At 48.3% G+C, this 16,665-nt stretch overlaps 1 protein-coding gene across 3 annotated transcripts in view; it reads right to left on the reverse strand.

Annotated features, from left to right (window-relative positions):
- CCDC28B (coiled-coil domain containing 28B) overlaps nt 1-16,317 on the reverse strand; it is a 33,660-nt gene extending 17,343 nt beyond the window's left edge. Inside the window, exons 1-5 of one of the 3 annotated variants that reach the window (XM_085648433.1) lie at nt 16,220-16,317; nt 13,503-13,742; nt 10,980-11,143; nt 8,606-8,760; nt 8,224-8,246 (exon numbers count right to left, since the gene is read on the reverse strand). In XM_085648433.1, coding sequence (XP_085504559.1) covers nt 8,224-8,246; nt 8,606-8,760; nt 10,980-11,143; nt 13,503-13,663 — 503 coding nt within the window. In that variant the 5' untranslated portion in view covers nt 13,664-13,742; nt 16,220-16,317. Of the gene's footprint in view, nt 1-8,223; nt 8,247-8,605; nt 8,761-10,979; nt 11,144-13,502; nt 13,743-15,883; nt 16,007-16,219 lie in introns of those variants that run through there. The other 2 variants (XM_085648434.1, XM_085648435.1) reach the window with 2 other exon arrangements.
- Between the last annotated feature and the right edge of the window lie 348 nt (nt 16,318-16,665).

Consider the following 16,665-nt stretch of genomic DNA (forward strand, 5'->3'; position numbering starts at 1 on the left):
GTATATTCATTGACATCATAAGCACTGAAGAGTTATGGGCCGTGGATCCCACACCTGGGCAGGACCAGCAGTGTTTATTAATATGAATCAAGATGCCAACATGGAGAACACTTCCCTTTACCACCAATCATGCGCCATGGCCGTGTTCATTAAACTCAAACGCCTGCTTCCTCCCCAGTCGAGTCAAGAGCATGGAAGCTGAGCTCTATTTCTAAACCCCAAGTCCAGGGCTTTAAGTGGGCCCTACCGGGCACTGCATTTTCACTCTCAGAATGGATAAAAAATCTTAACTCTGCAACATGTCTCTGTTTTTAGGTCTCGCCTGGCTATCGCGTAAGCAATCGCTCAGCGAGACTTATGTAGGGGCTTCCAAAAATGCTCCCAAAGGCTTCCCAGGTGGATCGGGTGGCGGTTACGCGCAAAACCACGCGCATTCCATTTGCCAGCAGCTACATCCTGCGCGTGCGCTGCCTCACGCATTCAGAGAGATTTAGTAAGGGGCACAAGACCTTAGGAATGCGGTTTATGGCCAGTGCATGTGAGGCATTCAAGCGCGAAGCTGGCATCTGGCATCGGACTTGAAAGCAGCAGACTGCTTTCGCCAGAACTTTCTTTATAACTCACACCCCATATGCTCGTTCCCTCCCACCCTTCCTTTGATGTCCGCTTTTCTTGTTGTTTACAAACCACGCCACACACTGCTGCACGCCGCACACTGCTGCACGCCGCACACTGCTGCATTACACACTGCTGCACACTGCTGCACGCCGCACACTGCTACACGAAACACTGCTGCACGCCTCACACTGCTGCAGGCCGCACACTGCTGCATGCCACACACTGCTGCACGCCACACACTGCTGCACGCCACACACTGCTGCACGCCACACACTGCTACACGAAACACTGCTGCACGGCACACACTGCTGCACGCTGCTGCACGCCGCACACTGCTGCATGCCGCACACTGCTGCATTACTCACTGCTGCATGCTGCACAACACTGCTGCATGCAGCCCACTGCTGCACGCCGCACACTGCTGCACGCCGCACACTGCTGCACGCCGCACACTGCTGCATGCCTCACACTGCTACACGAAACACTGCTGCACGCCACATCCTGCTGCACGCCGCACACTGCTGCACACCACACACTGATGCACGCCGCACACTACCGCACGCCACACACTGCTGCATTACACACTGCTGCATTACACACTGCTGCACGCCGCACACTGCTGCACGCCGCACACTGCTGCACGAAACACTGCTGCACGCCTCACACTGCTGCACGCCACATACTGCTGCACGCCACACACTGCTAAACGACACACACTGCTGCACGCCACTGCACGCCACACACTGCTGCACGCCACACACTGCTGCATGCCGCACACTGCTGCACACCGCACACTGCTGCACGCTGCTACATGAAACACTGCTGCATGCCGCACACTGCTGCACGCCGCACACTGCTGCATTACTCACTGCTACATGCTGCACGACACTGCTGCATGCAGCACGCTGCTGCACGCAGCACACTGCTGCACGCCGCTGCACGCCACGCAGTGCTGCATGCCTCACACTGCTGCACGCCGCACACTGCTGCACGCCACACACAGCACACTGCTGCACGCCGCACACTGCTGCACGCCACACACAGCACACTGCTGCACGCCGCACACTGCTGCACGCCGCACACTGCTGCACGCCACACACTGCTGCACGCCACACACTGCTGCACGCCACACACTGCTGCACGCCACACACTGCTGCACGCCACACACTGCTACACGAAACACTGCTGCACGGCACACACTGCTGCACGCCGCACACACTGCTGCACGCCGCACAATGCTACACGAAACACTGCTGCACGGCACACACTGCTGCACGCCGCACACACTGCTGCACGCCGCACACACTGCTGCACACTGCTGCATTACTCACTGCTGCATGCTGCATGACACTGCTGCACGACTGACACTGCTGCACGACGCACACTGCTGCACGAGGCACACTGCTGCACGAGGCACACTGCTGCACGCTGCTGCACGCCACAGTGCTGAATGCCTCACACTGCTACACGAAACACTGCTGCACGCCACACACTGCTGCACGCCACACACAGCTGCACGCCACACACTACCGCACGCCACACTGCTGCATTACACACTGCTGCACGCCGCACACTGCTGCATGCTGCACACTGCTACACGAAACACTGCTGCACGCCTCACAATGCTGCACACTGCTGCACGCTGCACACTGCTGCACGCCACACACTGCTGCACACTACACACTGCTGCACGCCACACACTGCTGCACGCCACACACTGCTGCACAATGCTACATGAAACACTGCTGCACGCCACACACTGCTGCACGGCACACTGCTGCACGCCGCACACTGCTGCACGCCGCACACTGCTGCATGCCTCACACTGCTACACGAAACACTGCTGCACGCCACACACTGCTGCACGCCACACACTGCTGCACGCCACACACTGCTGCACGCCACACACTGCTGCACGCCCCACACTGCTGCACGCCGCACACTGCTGCACGCCGCACACTGCTGCACACCGCACACTGCTGCACTCCACACACTGCTTTTATGCGAGTTTATGCTACTGACATTGTAAAAGACAATGCCTTTTATTTGTTTTAAAACCAAAACATAAATAAAAGGCATTGAAATTTTACAATGCCAATAGCTCAAACTCTTATAAATGCGAGACCTATTGCATTGCAAATGCTTGTTTATGTAACTTATTTTTGGCAGATCTATATTGCAAAACTCAACGTGCCTTTACATGAGCACCAAGGACATATTCATTTCTTTTTTGGCATGCATGGACGATTAAGTGATTTGCCGCGAAACAAAGTTATTGAGCCAAGGCTGAGACTCAAACCTGCTTCCTCAGCTCCAAAGTTGGCAGCTCTAGCCATTACTCCACAACCTCTCTCGTGCAAGAACTAAACCATTTGCAATATTATATACAACGAAGCCATAGTAGTATGTATGCATGTAGTATATTTATCTTATCCAACTAACTACCTTTGACAAAGCCAATAGCCCTGTCTTGTTGTAGGTGTAATGTTACTTAGTGTACTATATATGTGGAGGCAATAACCGAAGCAGCAAAATACCAGTCGGGCGGCACATTATACTGAGCACATATTTTTAGCATGAATGTGTTAAGCCACGCCCTTAATTATATCGGCCACACCACTTTGAGACCCCCCTCACCCCCCTCCTCCCCCGTTTTTTCATCCCACTTAAAGCCCTGTCCAAGTCCTTCAATAGACGATGGCTGGCGAGGGCCTGCCGCTGTGCCTCGGTCTGGGACTCTGGATCTACCGGGCTGACTCACCAAGCCAGTACAGTGTGTCCTCTAGGTGGGGCTGTAAGCCTAGTCAGAAAGTTTCCTTTCATTTTATTCCGTCCCATGAGTGCAACGAAAAGGGTCTCGTTCACAATGCTGCCTTTTAAGTCGATGTTTAATTTCCTGATGGGTTTTATATTTTTAGCTGTATGAATTTATGGAAACGCGCATTGCCTTCAGACAGGCTCTGCGTGTTCTGTTCTAGCATCCTGCACATGAGTGAAGACAGCCAGGGTTTATGCATTTAATGAAGATGCTCTAGATGCCGTCATAGTGTTGGGGGGGAAACGAGTCCACGAAGTTAGTAGGTGGGAAATGGACTAGCGGTGCTGCCCCTGGGTGAGAACAAAGCCCACGTGACGTGTTACTCCTGGGTGACAATTAGCTTTACGCATTGTTATTTACTGAGAATGTGGCCTGCGCCTGCCGGGTAGCAGTGGGCGAGGACTGGAGCCAGCCTGTTACGGATGAGTGAGAATGGGGCCAGTCATGCGGTCCCGGGAGTGAGCGCTGCCGGCCGTGGCTAGGGTAAGCAAGAACAGGCCCATCGTGATGCTGCTGGGTGAGAACGAATCCCTGCATCACACCACTCCATAACAACCGGCCATGTCATGATACAAGTCCCTTAAAACGGGGAAGGCCTCATTATTGCTGCCCAAGAGCGGGGTTTACCGTGTTGTGTCTGGGTGTGAATTGGGCACGCTATTTTATAACTCGGTAATTCGGTCCACGGGTCATTGCTGAGTTCGATCGGAGCCCTGTGTTACCAGTGGGAGAGAACAAGGGCCGCCGGGTCACTGGATGACAATGCAAGCTACTAGGCTACGGCTGGGTGTTAGTGTAACCTGCAGTGCTAGTTTTAGGTTAGAACATATACTGCGATGTGACGGCTGGGTGTTAATATAACCTGCAGTGCTAGTTTTAGGTTAGACCATATACTGCGATGTGACGGCTGGGTGTTAATGTAACCTGCAGTGCTAGTTTGAGGTTAGACCATATACTGGGATGTGACAGCTGGGTGTTAATGTAACCTGCAGTGCTAGTTTTAGGTTAGAACATATACTGCGATGTGACGGCTGGGTGTTAATGTAACCTGCAGTGCTAGTTTTACGTTAGACCATATACTGGGATGTTAGGGCTGGGTGTTAATGTAACCTGCAGTGCTAGTTTTACGTTAGACCATATACTGGGATGTTAGGGCTGGGTGTTAGTGTAACCTGCAGTGCTAGTTTTAGGTTAGAACATATACTGCGATGTGACGGCTGGGTGTTAATATAACCTGCAGTGCTAGTTTTAGGTTAGACCATATACTGCGATGTGACGGCTGGGTGTTAATGTAACCTGCAGTGCTAGTTTGAGGTTAGACCATATACTGGGATGTGACAGCTGGGTGTTAATGTAACCTGCAGTGCTAGTTTTAGGTTAGAACATATACTGCGATGTGACGGCTGGGTGTTAATGTAACCTGCAGTGCTAGTTTTACGTTAGACCATATACTGGGATGTTAGGGCTGGGTGTTAATGTAACCTGCAGTGCTAGTTTTACGTTAGACCATATACTGGGATGTTAGGGCTGGGTGTTAATGTAACCTGCAGTGCTAGTTTTAGGTTAGACCATATACTGGGATGTTAGGGCTGGGTGTTAATATAACCTGCAGTGCTAGTTTTAGGTTAGAACATATACTGCGATGTTACGGCTGGGTGTTAATGTAACCTGCAGTGCTAGTTTTAGGTTAGAACATATACTGGGATGTTAGGGCTGGGTGTTAATGTAACCTGCAGTGCTAGTTTTAGGTTAGAACATATACTGCGATGTTACGGCTGGGTGTTAATGTAACCTGCAGTGCTAGTTTTAGGTTAGACCATATACTGCGATGTTACGGCTGGGTGTTAATGTAACCTGCAGTGCTAGTTTTACGTTAGACCATATACTGGGATGTTAGGGCTGGGTGTTAATGTAACCTGCAGTGCTAGTTTTAGGTTAGACCATATACTGGGATGTGACAACTGGGTGTTAATGTAACCTGCAGTGCTAGTTTGAGGTTAGACCATATACTTGGATGTTAGGGCTGGGTGTTAATGAAACCTGCAGTGCTAGTTTTAGGTTAGAACATATACCAGGATGTGACGGCTGGGTGTTAATGTAACCTGCAGTGCTAGTTTTAGGTTAGAACATATACCAGGATGTGACGGCTGGGTGTTAATGTAACCTGCAGTGCTAGTTTTAGGTTAGACCATATACCGGGATGTGACGGCTGGGTGTTAATATAACCTGCAGTGCTAGTTTGAGGTTAGACCATATACTGCGATGTTAGGGCTGGGTGTTAATGTAACCTGCAGTGCTAGTTTTAGGTTAGACCATATACTGCGATGTTACGGCTGGGTGTTAATGTAACCTGCAGTGCTAGTTTGAGGTTAGACCATATACTTGGATGTTAGGGCTGGGTGTTAGTGTAACCTGCAGTGCTAGTTTTAGGTTAGAACATATACTTGGATGTTAGGGCTGGGTGTTAATGAAACCTGCTATGCTAGTTTTAGGTTAGAACATATACCAGGATGTGACGGCTGGGTGTTAATGTAACCTGCAGTGCTAGTTTTAGGTTAGAACATATACTTGGATGTTAGGGCTGGGTGTTAATGAAACCTGCTATGCTAGTTTTAGGTTAGGACATATACAAGGATGTGACGGTTGGGTGTTAATGTAACCTGCAGTGCTAGTTTTAGGTTAGACCATATACCGGGATGTGACGGCTGGGTGTTAATGTAACCTGCAGTGCTAGTTTTAGGTTAGAACATATACTGGGATGTGACGGCTGGGTGTTAATGTAACCTGCAGTGCTAGTTTTAGGTTAGAACATATACTGGGATGTTACGGCTGGGTGTTAACGTAACCTGCAGTGCTAGTTTTAGGTTAGACCATATACTGCGATGTTACGGCTGGGTGTTAATTTAACCTGCAGTGCTAGTTTTAGGTTAGAACATATATCGGGATGTTAGGGCTGGGTGTTAATATAACATGCAGTGCTAGTTTTAGGTTAGACCATATACTGCGATGTTACGGCTAGGTGTTAATGTAACCTGCAGTGCTAGTTTTAGGTTAGAACATATACTGGGATGTGACGGCTGGGTGTTAATGTAACCTGCAGTGCTAGTTTTAGGTTAGAACATATATCGGGATGTTAGGGCTGGGTGTTAATATAACATGCAGTGCTAGTTTTAGGTTAGACCATATACTGCAATGTTACGGCTGGGTGTTAATGTAACCTGCAGTGCTAGTTTTAGGTTAGAACATATACTGGGATGTGACGGCTGGGTGTTAATGTAACCTGCAGTGCTAGTTTTAGGTTAGAACATATACTGGGATGTTACGGCTGGGTGTTAATGTAACCTGCAGTGCTAGTTTTAGGTTAGACCATATACTGCGATGTTACGACTGGGTGTTAATGTAACCTGCAGTGCTAGTTTTAGGTTAGAACATATACTGGGATGTTACGGCTGGGTGTTAATTTAACCTGCAGTTCTAGTTTTGGGTGAGAACATCTACTGCGATATTACAGCTGGGTGTTAATGTAACCTGCATTCCCTCTTCTATCCATCAACTATCCTTTCCAATCCAACTAACAGACTCACATGTCCAACGCTAAAACTGACTTCATATGTCTCTATACTAATTCTCCTCTAATCCTATTTGGGTTTCGGAGTAGCGGGCTACCTGCCGAAAAGCGCTTCAACACCTCATCAGAGGTAGAAAAGGCTTTAGAAATGCAAACCCTTACCTCTCCTATCCCTCCACTGTCTGTCCTTTTTCAATCCAAATTACAAACTCACACGTCCACCGCTCAAATGAATTTCATATCTCCATACACTAATTCGCCACTAATCATTTTTGAGCTCCTGAGTAGAGTGCTTTTTGATGAAAAGCAAGTCGACGTCTCATGGGGGTAGTAAGCGCTATATACATGCAATTACTATTAGTTTTGGTGAGAACATATCCTGGTATGTTAGAGCTGGGTGTTAATGTAACCTGCTATGCTACCTTTGGATGAGAACATACCCTAGTATGTCAGAGCTGGGTGTTAAAATAACCTGTTGTGCTAGTTCGGGTGAGAACATACCCTGGTATGTTAGATATGGGTGTTAAAGTAACCTTCTATACTAGTTAGGGTGAGACCATATCCTGGCATGTTACTATTGGGTGTTTATGTATTCTACTATGCGGGCTTTGGGTAAGAGCATATCTTGGCATGTCAGAGCTGGGTTTTAAAATAACCTGCTATGCTAGTTTAGGTGAGAAAATACCATGGTATGTTACTGCTGGGTGTTAATGAACCTGCTAGTTTGGGTGAGACCATACCTTGATATGTTCCAGCTGGGTGTTAATGTAACCTGCTATGCTAGTTAGGGTGAGAACATATACTAGTATTTCACAGCTAGCTGTTAATGAAACCTGCTATGCTAGTTTTGGGTAAAAACATATCCTGATATGTTAGAGCTGGGTGTTAAAATAACCTGCTATGCTACCTTTGGATGAGAACATACCCTAGTATGTCAGAGCTGGGTGTTAAAATAACCAGCCATGCTAGTTTGCGTGTCAACATATCATGGTATGTAACAGCTTGGTATTAATGTAACCTGCTAAACTAGTTTGGGTGAGAACATACCCTGCTATGTTACTAGTGGGTTTTAATGTAACCTGCAATGCTAGTTTTGGGTGAGACCATACCCTGGTATGTTCGAGCCGGGTATTAAAGTAACCTGCTATGCTATCAGTTGCTGAGAACAAGGCCAGCCTCGTTCTTAAAACCGCTTGCAACATACATCATGAAAGGATACATGGAACTGCTCAGCTCCTCCAACTGGAAAACAAGAAAACAAAATACAATTTAGAGAATTAAAGCCAGTAACATTATTTCAGGTTCTTGCTCCCTATGGCAGATATTCCCGGACACCTGAAATTCCTAATTCTCCCCCCTTATGGCGCCGCCCCGGTAATGCTGTGGCTAAAGGAATGCTTGGTGGGCTTCGGTTTCAGTCTGGGAGGGGATGTGGTCAATTGACCAAGCTGTCAGCTGTTGAAGTAGAACACCTTGGATCTAATCCCCTTCTCCCCATTGAATAGGTCTGGAAAATGACGTAACTGTACGTTGGCCTTAGATCTTTGAATCCTTAGAAACAAGCCGGGTATGAAACGCCACGTAAACATGTGGCTACTTACGTTGGTCAGCAGCTGCTCCAGGTTCTGGTCGGCCACTGGCTTCTTCTGCTCCTCGCTGACCTCCTCCACACAGATGTCCAGGCTGAAGTGCAGGCGCGCGAGCTTCTCCTGCATCTCTCGCACGTGCTCCAGTTGCTCGAAAGAGCAGACCTTCCCTGCAGGGCGCGAGAACGAGCAAGGTCAGAACTCGGGCTTAGGAGAGCGTGGATAAGAGCCAATCACCGCATCACAAGACTAGACCATACCGTGAAAGAGACATTCACCTGTCAACGGGTTGCCGTGGTGATGGGAGGCGGCGGCCGGCCCTCACCGGACAGCCTGACCACTGGGCTCACAGACAGGGCTAAACATACCCTCGCCATCAATAACAAAAACAGAACCTAATGCGAGGAAGGCACTAACCAGCCCAGAAAACCCGAGGAATTCAGCAGTTCACTGGTATGGCCGCCATTGATGTGATCAGACACTCTATACATACATCAGCTATTGTTGTGACTACATCACTCTGTGGGCTCAGCTGCCTGAAATATCCTGTTACACAGAGTTCTGTCGTTTTATTGCACACTGAATTGGGGTGACTTTTTTTGGGATGCGCTGGGAACTGTATTTTATCTCTAATGTTTGTGGTAAATATCGGGTGGTGAAAACTCCATTCGTCTGTGAAAGGACGAAAGGGCGGTCTGTGAGCTATCTTAGCCATCCTGTGGTGCTCTTTTCATTTACAGTGGATGTGATTGTGTCTGAGAGTGTCAGGGATACCCAAAGGATTTTATTGCTTGGCTTATTTTTAGGGGTTATGGTTGACCATTCTTCAACAAGTTGTTTAGACAACGTGTCCCCTGGAGTGGAGTACCGAATGAAATATTGCATGGTTTGCAATGTACATATATCTACAGACCTCTTGCTGGGCCGAGATACACATCTCCCTCAAGGGCATCGTATGGAAAAAACCCTTAGCTACCACAATGGCCTTTGTACTCTGACACAGACACTAGCTCCCTGGAGCACCTTTGCAGTTTGCCCCTCCGTGCCGGCATCGAGTTCCCTTGGCTTGCACATGAGACACCAACTCCCTTGATAACTCATAGACAAACTCATGGCTGACTGGAAGGCCTTTGTGTGCGGACAGACATACCCGAGACACACGTGAGGCCTTCTACTTGGACAGAAACACCAGTTTCCTTTATGAACCCTGCGCTCGAGGGATTCAAGGGCTTCTGTGCTGGTACAGAGATACCTAGTGCCCTTGAGAGCACTCAAACACAGGGACATCTAAAGTTTTTTGGGGACCTGGGCCAAACCTATTTTGAGGGCCCCTGTTCGATAGCTTTGAATTTTTGATCCAATATCAGCTCTTTCATACCCTCATAGGCAGGTCACTGACAGTGCACAGGCACTCTGGTCCAAATTCTACATGTGTTTACATCTAACGCTCAGGGATAGTGGCCTGTGTTTTTTATTCTGTAACACAGCAGCCGCTCATTCATTTTATTGCGCATCATTTCTGTGACAGTTTTCCATTTCTAATCCTATGCGAGGTCCTGTTTTGAATTAAAATAAACTTTTTTATGGTTGTTGCATGAAACAATCACATTTCTCTGCAAAATGTCTGTAAAAGACTCACACACGAATCACATTAAAGATAAATTAAAAGAAAAGCGGTGTTTAAAACAATCTGCTTCAGAATTATTTAAGGTCACCTGGGTGAGAACAGAGCTGTCTCTATCAGGGGCGTATTACGCATGCCGGCGCCAAGTGTAGCAGCGCACCAGAGTATGCGCCCGATCGTATTACAGAGAATCGGTTTGTAATGCGCCGAGATGTTGGCGCAGACTTTGAGATCTGTGTTTATGTGGGTTTGCGTCTGTGCGCATATTGTATTTGTGCGCAATCGCACATTAACACAAACATACTCTGGCACACATCGACAACTAGTGCCGGTACAGCCATGTGTAATGTGGCCCCAGGTGGCCCCTCTGAAAGGTTGGGGCCCTGCGCCAGAGCCCCCACTGCCCATGCCTTAAAACGTCTCTGCTCAAACAGACATTGCTGAGGACAGGACCCCTATTCTGAGACAGATATCCGGCTCCTTCTAAGAACCCTCAGACCTCTCTGCAGAAGGACCCTTGTGCTCGGAACACCACACCCTTCACCACCAGGAGCCCTCTCACATGGCCTGGGATGCCCAGAGCACTCGGGGGGCATTATTCTCAGACTGAGATACCCAGCTCTGTGGCACCCCAAGACTTTATACTCCTGGCTGTCACTAGGTCCTTGTGCTCAGCTCCCTACACAGCCCTGGTGGAGGGCGGCGATGTCCAGCGCCATCAAGGGCCCTTGTGCTCAGATGGACACACAGCTCCTCCCAGCTCACCAAAGGCCTGCAGTTTCCCAGAATGGAAGTCGTTCAGGAGGTTCAGGAGGCCGCTCTCCATGTCGCACACGTCAGACACGTCCGTCAGGAAGGAGTGCTGCAGGGGAGCCCCAGTCACCGAGCTGCCTGCAGGCTGAGGGGCCCGGGCCTTCTCCTTGAGTGCCCTGTGGGGAGACATGATGAGCCATGGTCTGTGAGAAGATGGACACTTAGAACATGAAACACCCCTCATGCAGTCCGTGGGATCATTCGAGAAGTGTTTTTTGCTGGAAGACCCTCAAATGACTAAAGAATGAGCAGTCCCTTCCAACAAACGGCTTTCTAGGTGAAGACCAGAAAAGTTAAAACCAATATGTCCTGTAAAGTGACATAAAACCCAATTAAGGGGAAATGAGCAGCACTACCTTAAAGGAGGCAAGCACTGACAAAGACAATTCGTCCAGCATTAGCAAACCTGTGATTTTTTGTATTTCTTTTTTGCAAACATATGCAAATAGACATTAAAAGTGTAAGCGTAATAAAGAGTAAAATGCTGCCCCCTGAAGGTGACCTGCATATGTTAGCAAAAAAGTAAGTACAAATGATATATTGCAAAAATAGATGAATAAAAAAAACATGAAACGATAGCAAAATGAAAGCAAATGTTGACCTACCAGTCCTGGCAGTAAAGTGAACTAATTTCTAGGCGGAGGTGCACATGTGGAAGAAAAAAACGTCATTCACATTAAAGTTAGCCAATGGATGGGGTGGGCTGATCCATTGCCCTAAGTTGTAGGCTGTGGTGGGCGGAAGCAAAATATATGACTGACAATTGAACACACCAATAGATGAAGAAGGCGGACTGACGGCTCCTTATATGTGTATATGTATTTATGTATGTCTGTCTGTATGTGTTTAAATGTGTGTGTGTGTATATAGGTAGACACGTTCAACACATATGGCCTTCAGTCAGCCTTCTTCATTTATTCGTATATATAGATGAGGCTCTAGGTCAGGCCTAAATAAAAGGAAATTACAGAAAGAAATCAAAGAAGAAACAGAAAATTAAAGAAAAAGAAGGAGCAAAAAAACCTAAGAACTGCAGAAAAGGTGAAAAAACTGGGAAAAGTAAATAGAACCCTAAAATATGGCTATGATGAAAGAATATAGAATTGTTTTTAGAGAACATAAGGTTCTAGGCCAGACTAAAAAGAGGAAATTAAAGAAAGAAATCAAAGAGAAGAAACAGAAAATGAAGAAAAGAAAAAAAGAGACCATGAAAAACTAAGGAACGAAATAAAACGTGAAAGACGAAATGTGAGGGAAACTTAAAGAGAAACCCAAGATATGGCTATGATGAAATTGCACGAAGGAAGGCAAAAAACAGAATCATAAAAAAGCGCTAGGGCCAAAAAGCAACAGGAAAGAATGAGAGAACAAAAGTAGAAGAGTACTTAAGAGAAAAGAAAAAGAATGGAGAGGAGAAAAGAATGCGAGAAAGAAAAGCAAAGAAATAAAAAGAACAAATCAATTAAAAAACAGAAAATGAGTAAGAAGAAAGAGTTAATGGGAAAGAGAATGGGGAAGAAAGAACGCCAGATAAACAAAGGCAACAAAAAAGGAAAATGAATTGCAAGATCAAAGTAAGGGAAGAAAGAAAATGAGAAACGAAAAGAAAAACAAGAAAACCAAGGGGGGTAAGCATGCATTAACAGAGCCTGCTCACAAATTCAGTAGCTCATGGGGCTGAACGCCCATTCAAATCCCGCAGGGCCATTGTGTGAATCATAGCAGGGCTAGCCCAGTCTGTCATCCTTCAACTGTCGATAGCATGAGCAGCCACTCAGTTGATATGCACAGTGTGTAAGTCAAGCACATACAAACAATGCAAATTGTTATGTGCACTGTACAGTCCATGTTCTTGTGTACTACAGCCATTCTTGGCCACTGAAAGCCCTAGAACTGAAAATTCCATGGACATAGAAGAAAGACTGCAATGGCAGAACTCACAAACATAGAAGACCAGCTAGAAGGGCAACCTGTCCAACTTCAGATCACACATATTGGAAAAGTGACCAGGCAGGAGTATCTGAATGTATTCTGCTACAGACAAGAGCTTCAAAGCATCTCACGACCCAAGCCTGTCAGTACAGAATTTCAGGGATTTTAACTAAAAGCTGATATTTCAACTGATAATTTAGCATTTCTATGGGCTAACCTCTAATAGGTCAGCCTTGCAAGTGCCTCCCTCTTTATGACAACTGTAACATTTACCCAGCATTAAGTTTCTGTTGGCACCTAATGGTCTGAGTCTAGCCAGTACAGAAGATGGTGGCTTATCTGAGGCGAGGTTGTCTACTCCCAACACCTGGCCACAAGAATTTGGCTCCTAGTAACTTATTCTCTAGACCACGTCGCCCAGTTCTACCAGGAGCCCAACACTGAGCTTGAAGCTAGCTTTCGTGGCTCTACCACCAAGATCTGGGCACTCTAATTAGATCACTCACTGATGTCTACCCCACACTTCCATCACCAGCAACTAACCTCTTGAGTTTGCTCCTCTGTTTTGGTGAGGGAGGGTGAGGCGGGCAGAGGGTGAAGGTGGCACTTTTGCTGGCAGGGACTGGCAACTTGCGCAAGACCCCTGGCGGAGGTGCCTGGGTAAGGGACACCTTGGGGCTCCTCTTCTTTCGTTTATCCTCCATTGTGGGCACCCCGTATCACCCCCCAAATCGTGACAAGGGTTTTTGCTTCGAGTGGTGCCCACAGCAGACAATGGCAAGGCTGTCAAGAAAGAAAGAGTAGAGAAGGCAGGAAAGAGGTGAGATGGCATGGAGAAGCAGTGGAAAGGGATGGGGCCAAAGAAAAGAGGGAGGACAGTGAAAGCATAGAGGTTAAAGCTCATCACTCAAGGTTAATCATCGAAAAGAAAAGACAGCTGCTAGCATGAGACTGGAACCCAAGAGCACCAGAAGAACCGTACACAAGCCATTCCGCAACACTGGGCGGAGCGCTTCCAGCAAGCTACAGAGGGACATGGTCATGAGTGACTCTTTTACGGGCCCTCTGGCCTTTGTGTGGGGGCACATTTTCCAGGCTGCTCTTTGTAGACAACCTTCATTGCTTCTCAGATCTGTATGGTCCCTCAAACATTACATCAACCACAAAAAAATCTAAATATACTAATAACCATCCTCATGCAATGCCATCGTTTAAGACTTTGCCTACTGCCATGCACCTACCCCCCCCCCCCCTATCTGCATACTGTTTATTCACCACCTTTGCCTCAAGCTGCTACTTGTTGCCCCACAGCACCACGGTGACTGCCAGACGCCTGCATCACTACTCTCAAAATGTTAACCTGAACTCGTTTCCCTCTGATAGCACCCCGCCACGCAGCACCCCGCGCATTACCTGGACACCCCCTTTATTCTGTCCTCCAGCCCCTCACACGTCTCACTTCTCTTTATCAAACCCGCTCCGGCTTCAACGCACTCCCCTCAAAATCGCCCACTCCGCGTGCAATGGCATATGCATTTTCTGACAACATTCCTTCGAGGCGGGAATCTGAAAAGTTACAGAAGGCACAGCATCGATTCCCAGCCCGGTTAAAGGTGCCGAGTGGCTTGTGTCCGTCTGATGCTAGAGCCCGCCCAGGTAATCCTGCCTAAGGTCGTACCAGCAAGGAGTGTGAAGGCCTGACCAGAAGGCGCGTGGCCAGGCCTGCCATCAAGGAAGTGTCTGCTCCACAGCCGGGTGCCAAAGTTCAGGGCCACTCTCGAGGGCGTGCATGAAGCCCGGGTGTCAACAGCAGGTCGCAAGGCCCAGGCTTCAGGGCCACACAAGGGGCCAGGCCAGGCGTAAAGCCCATTGCCTCACAGATCGCAGATAATGTTCTAATTTTGTATTATATTTTATTGAAAAATAAGGTTTAGTCACGAGTAACCAACCCTAAACCCCTCTCACAGTCCGATGTTGAGAGTTCACCTCGAGGGGTCCGTCACAGCCTGTCAAAGCACACAGTTGAGTTTTTCTTGAGGGGCAAGTGAATCTCTTGACTGCTGCGCAGGACGCGGGTTGACACCGAGGAGACCAAAGACCCTGGCGCACCTACGCGTGTGCAGGCGGATGGAAGTCCACTGAGAGCACCAGTCTCAGCCGCTCAGAGACCACATTTTGGAGTTAACGCAAATGGAGACCGTGGATTCTTTCTTATGGTGAATTCGGAAGTTCACCCTAAATGGGGTTCGTGAACTGCTATCACAGCCGACCAAAGCACACGAAAGAAAGTGAGTGAGTCAAGGAGCGTCTTTAATAGTCACTCAGAGTGCATGGTGAAATTTCCTCTAGCGAGAAGTGGGAGGCGAAGAGGCTCTCTATGGACTGGTTTTTACTGTCACAGAGCACACAGTGGAGTCGTGTCAGTTGGACGCGAAAGATAGGTCTGTCAAACATCCAGAATGCACAGGACCTGCACTCTGAAATGGGGCGAAGAAACTTCCTCGAAATGTGTATGTATACGGGGAGCTAAGAATAGGAAGGGCAAACATCTCCATCAAGATCAGGGGTACATTCTGAAAGAGAGTGGCGGCAAGATACTCCCTCATAGCCGGTCTCCAAGCATAGAGGGAGCTCAATCTAAAAGGGGTGCAGGAAGCTTAGTCACACTCAGTCTGGCCATATTTTTTATTTCAGGGCTGGGACAACCTCCACCGTCGAACTTCCCCCACCAACTCAGCTCTGTAAAGCTTCCCGGGTCCACGCGTAATGTGCTGCTCCAGGACGGGTTTTTCTATTTTGAATTCCGTGACTTCTTGTCTATTCCGTTATACAGCAGGACTACAAGTCCCAGAATTCAAAGGGGAGAAACATGATTGAACCAAGGCACCACCCATAGACCTCGGAAACTTAGCAGATATGCCTACCTACACCTAGCATTTTCTCCTATGTCTTCCATGCCGCGTGACGTCTTTCTTTTGCCCCGTACTTCCGTTCTCACTGAAGCGACCTTCAGTATCCTTGGCCCCCTCTTCTCCTTTCCCTCGCCGTGGTGCTTTCTCAACTAGAATGTGTTTTCCTCACTAGGCGGCTGCATGGATGGAGATTAGCCCTAACCCGAAGCCCCCTGCACAGCCCCTATCCCCGGGCGCGAGGAGCGCCATGAACCGAGCCGCTGACGCAAAGCCATCACCAAGGCACCGCTCGAGAAAAGTAAATGCCCCCACAGCCCCACCACCCAACCCCTCGCAGCACGCACTGACCGGGCCGAAGCAGCTCCTTCTGGGCTGCAAGGGATCTTCTTATTATTGTGCGATGGAGGGGCCGCCCCCACCACCATCGTCACCCCTCCCAACGCGCCTCCTCCCACCCGTGAGTCTCCACCTTCCTCCTCGTGTCTCCTCCCACATCTCCCCCCTCAACACAGAATATTACAATACGTTATGTTTAGCGCATCTGTATAGCGATTTCTCACAATTCGTAAGGTCTCAAAGCGCTTTCTGAATCTGAATGTCATTTGCGGTCTTGGGATTCAAAGTTGTTTGCTTCTATTGTATGGGGTTGTGCACAGTGCAGGGCGTTATGTGGTGTTTGTAATTAAGGGTCTTGTAAATGGTCTTTTAAAGACCTGTGAAGTACTCGGGTGCGGCTGTGAGTGTGCCCGGGAAGCTGTCTCAGCCGGGCGGACACACACGACGGGGGGGAGGGC

The sequence above is a fragment of the Triturus cristatus genome, chromosome 3_2 (genome assembly GCF_964204655.1).
Source record: "Triturus cristatus chromosome 3_2, aTriCri1.1, whole genome shotgun sequence".
In the NCBI taxonomy this organism is placed as follows: Eukaryota; Metazoa; Chordata; class Amphibia; order Caudata; family Salamandridae; genus Triturus; species Triturus cristatus.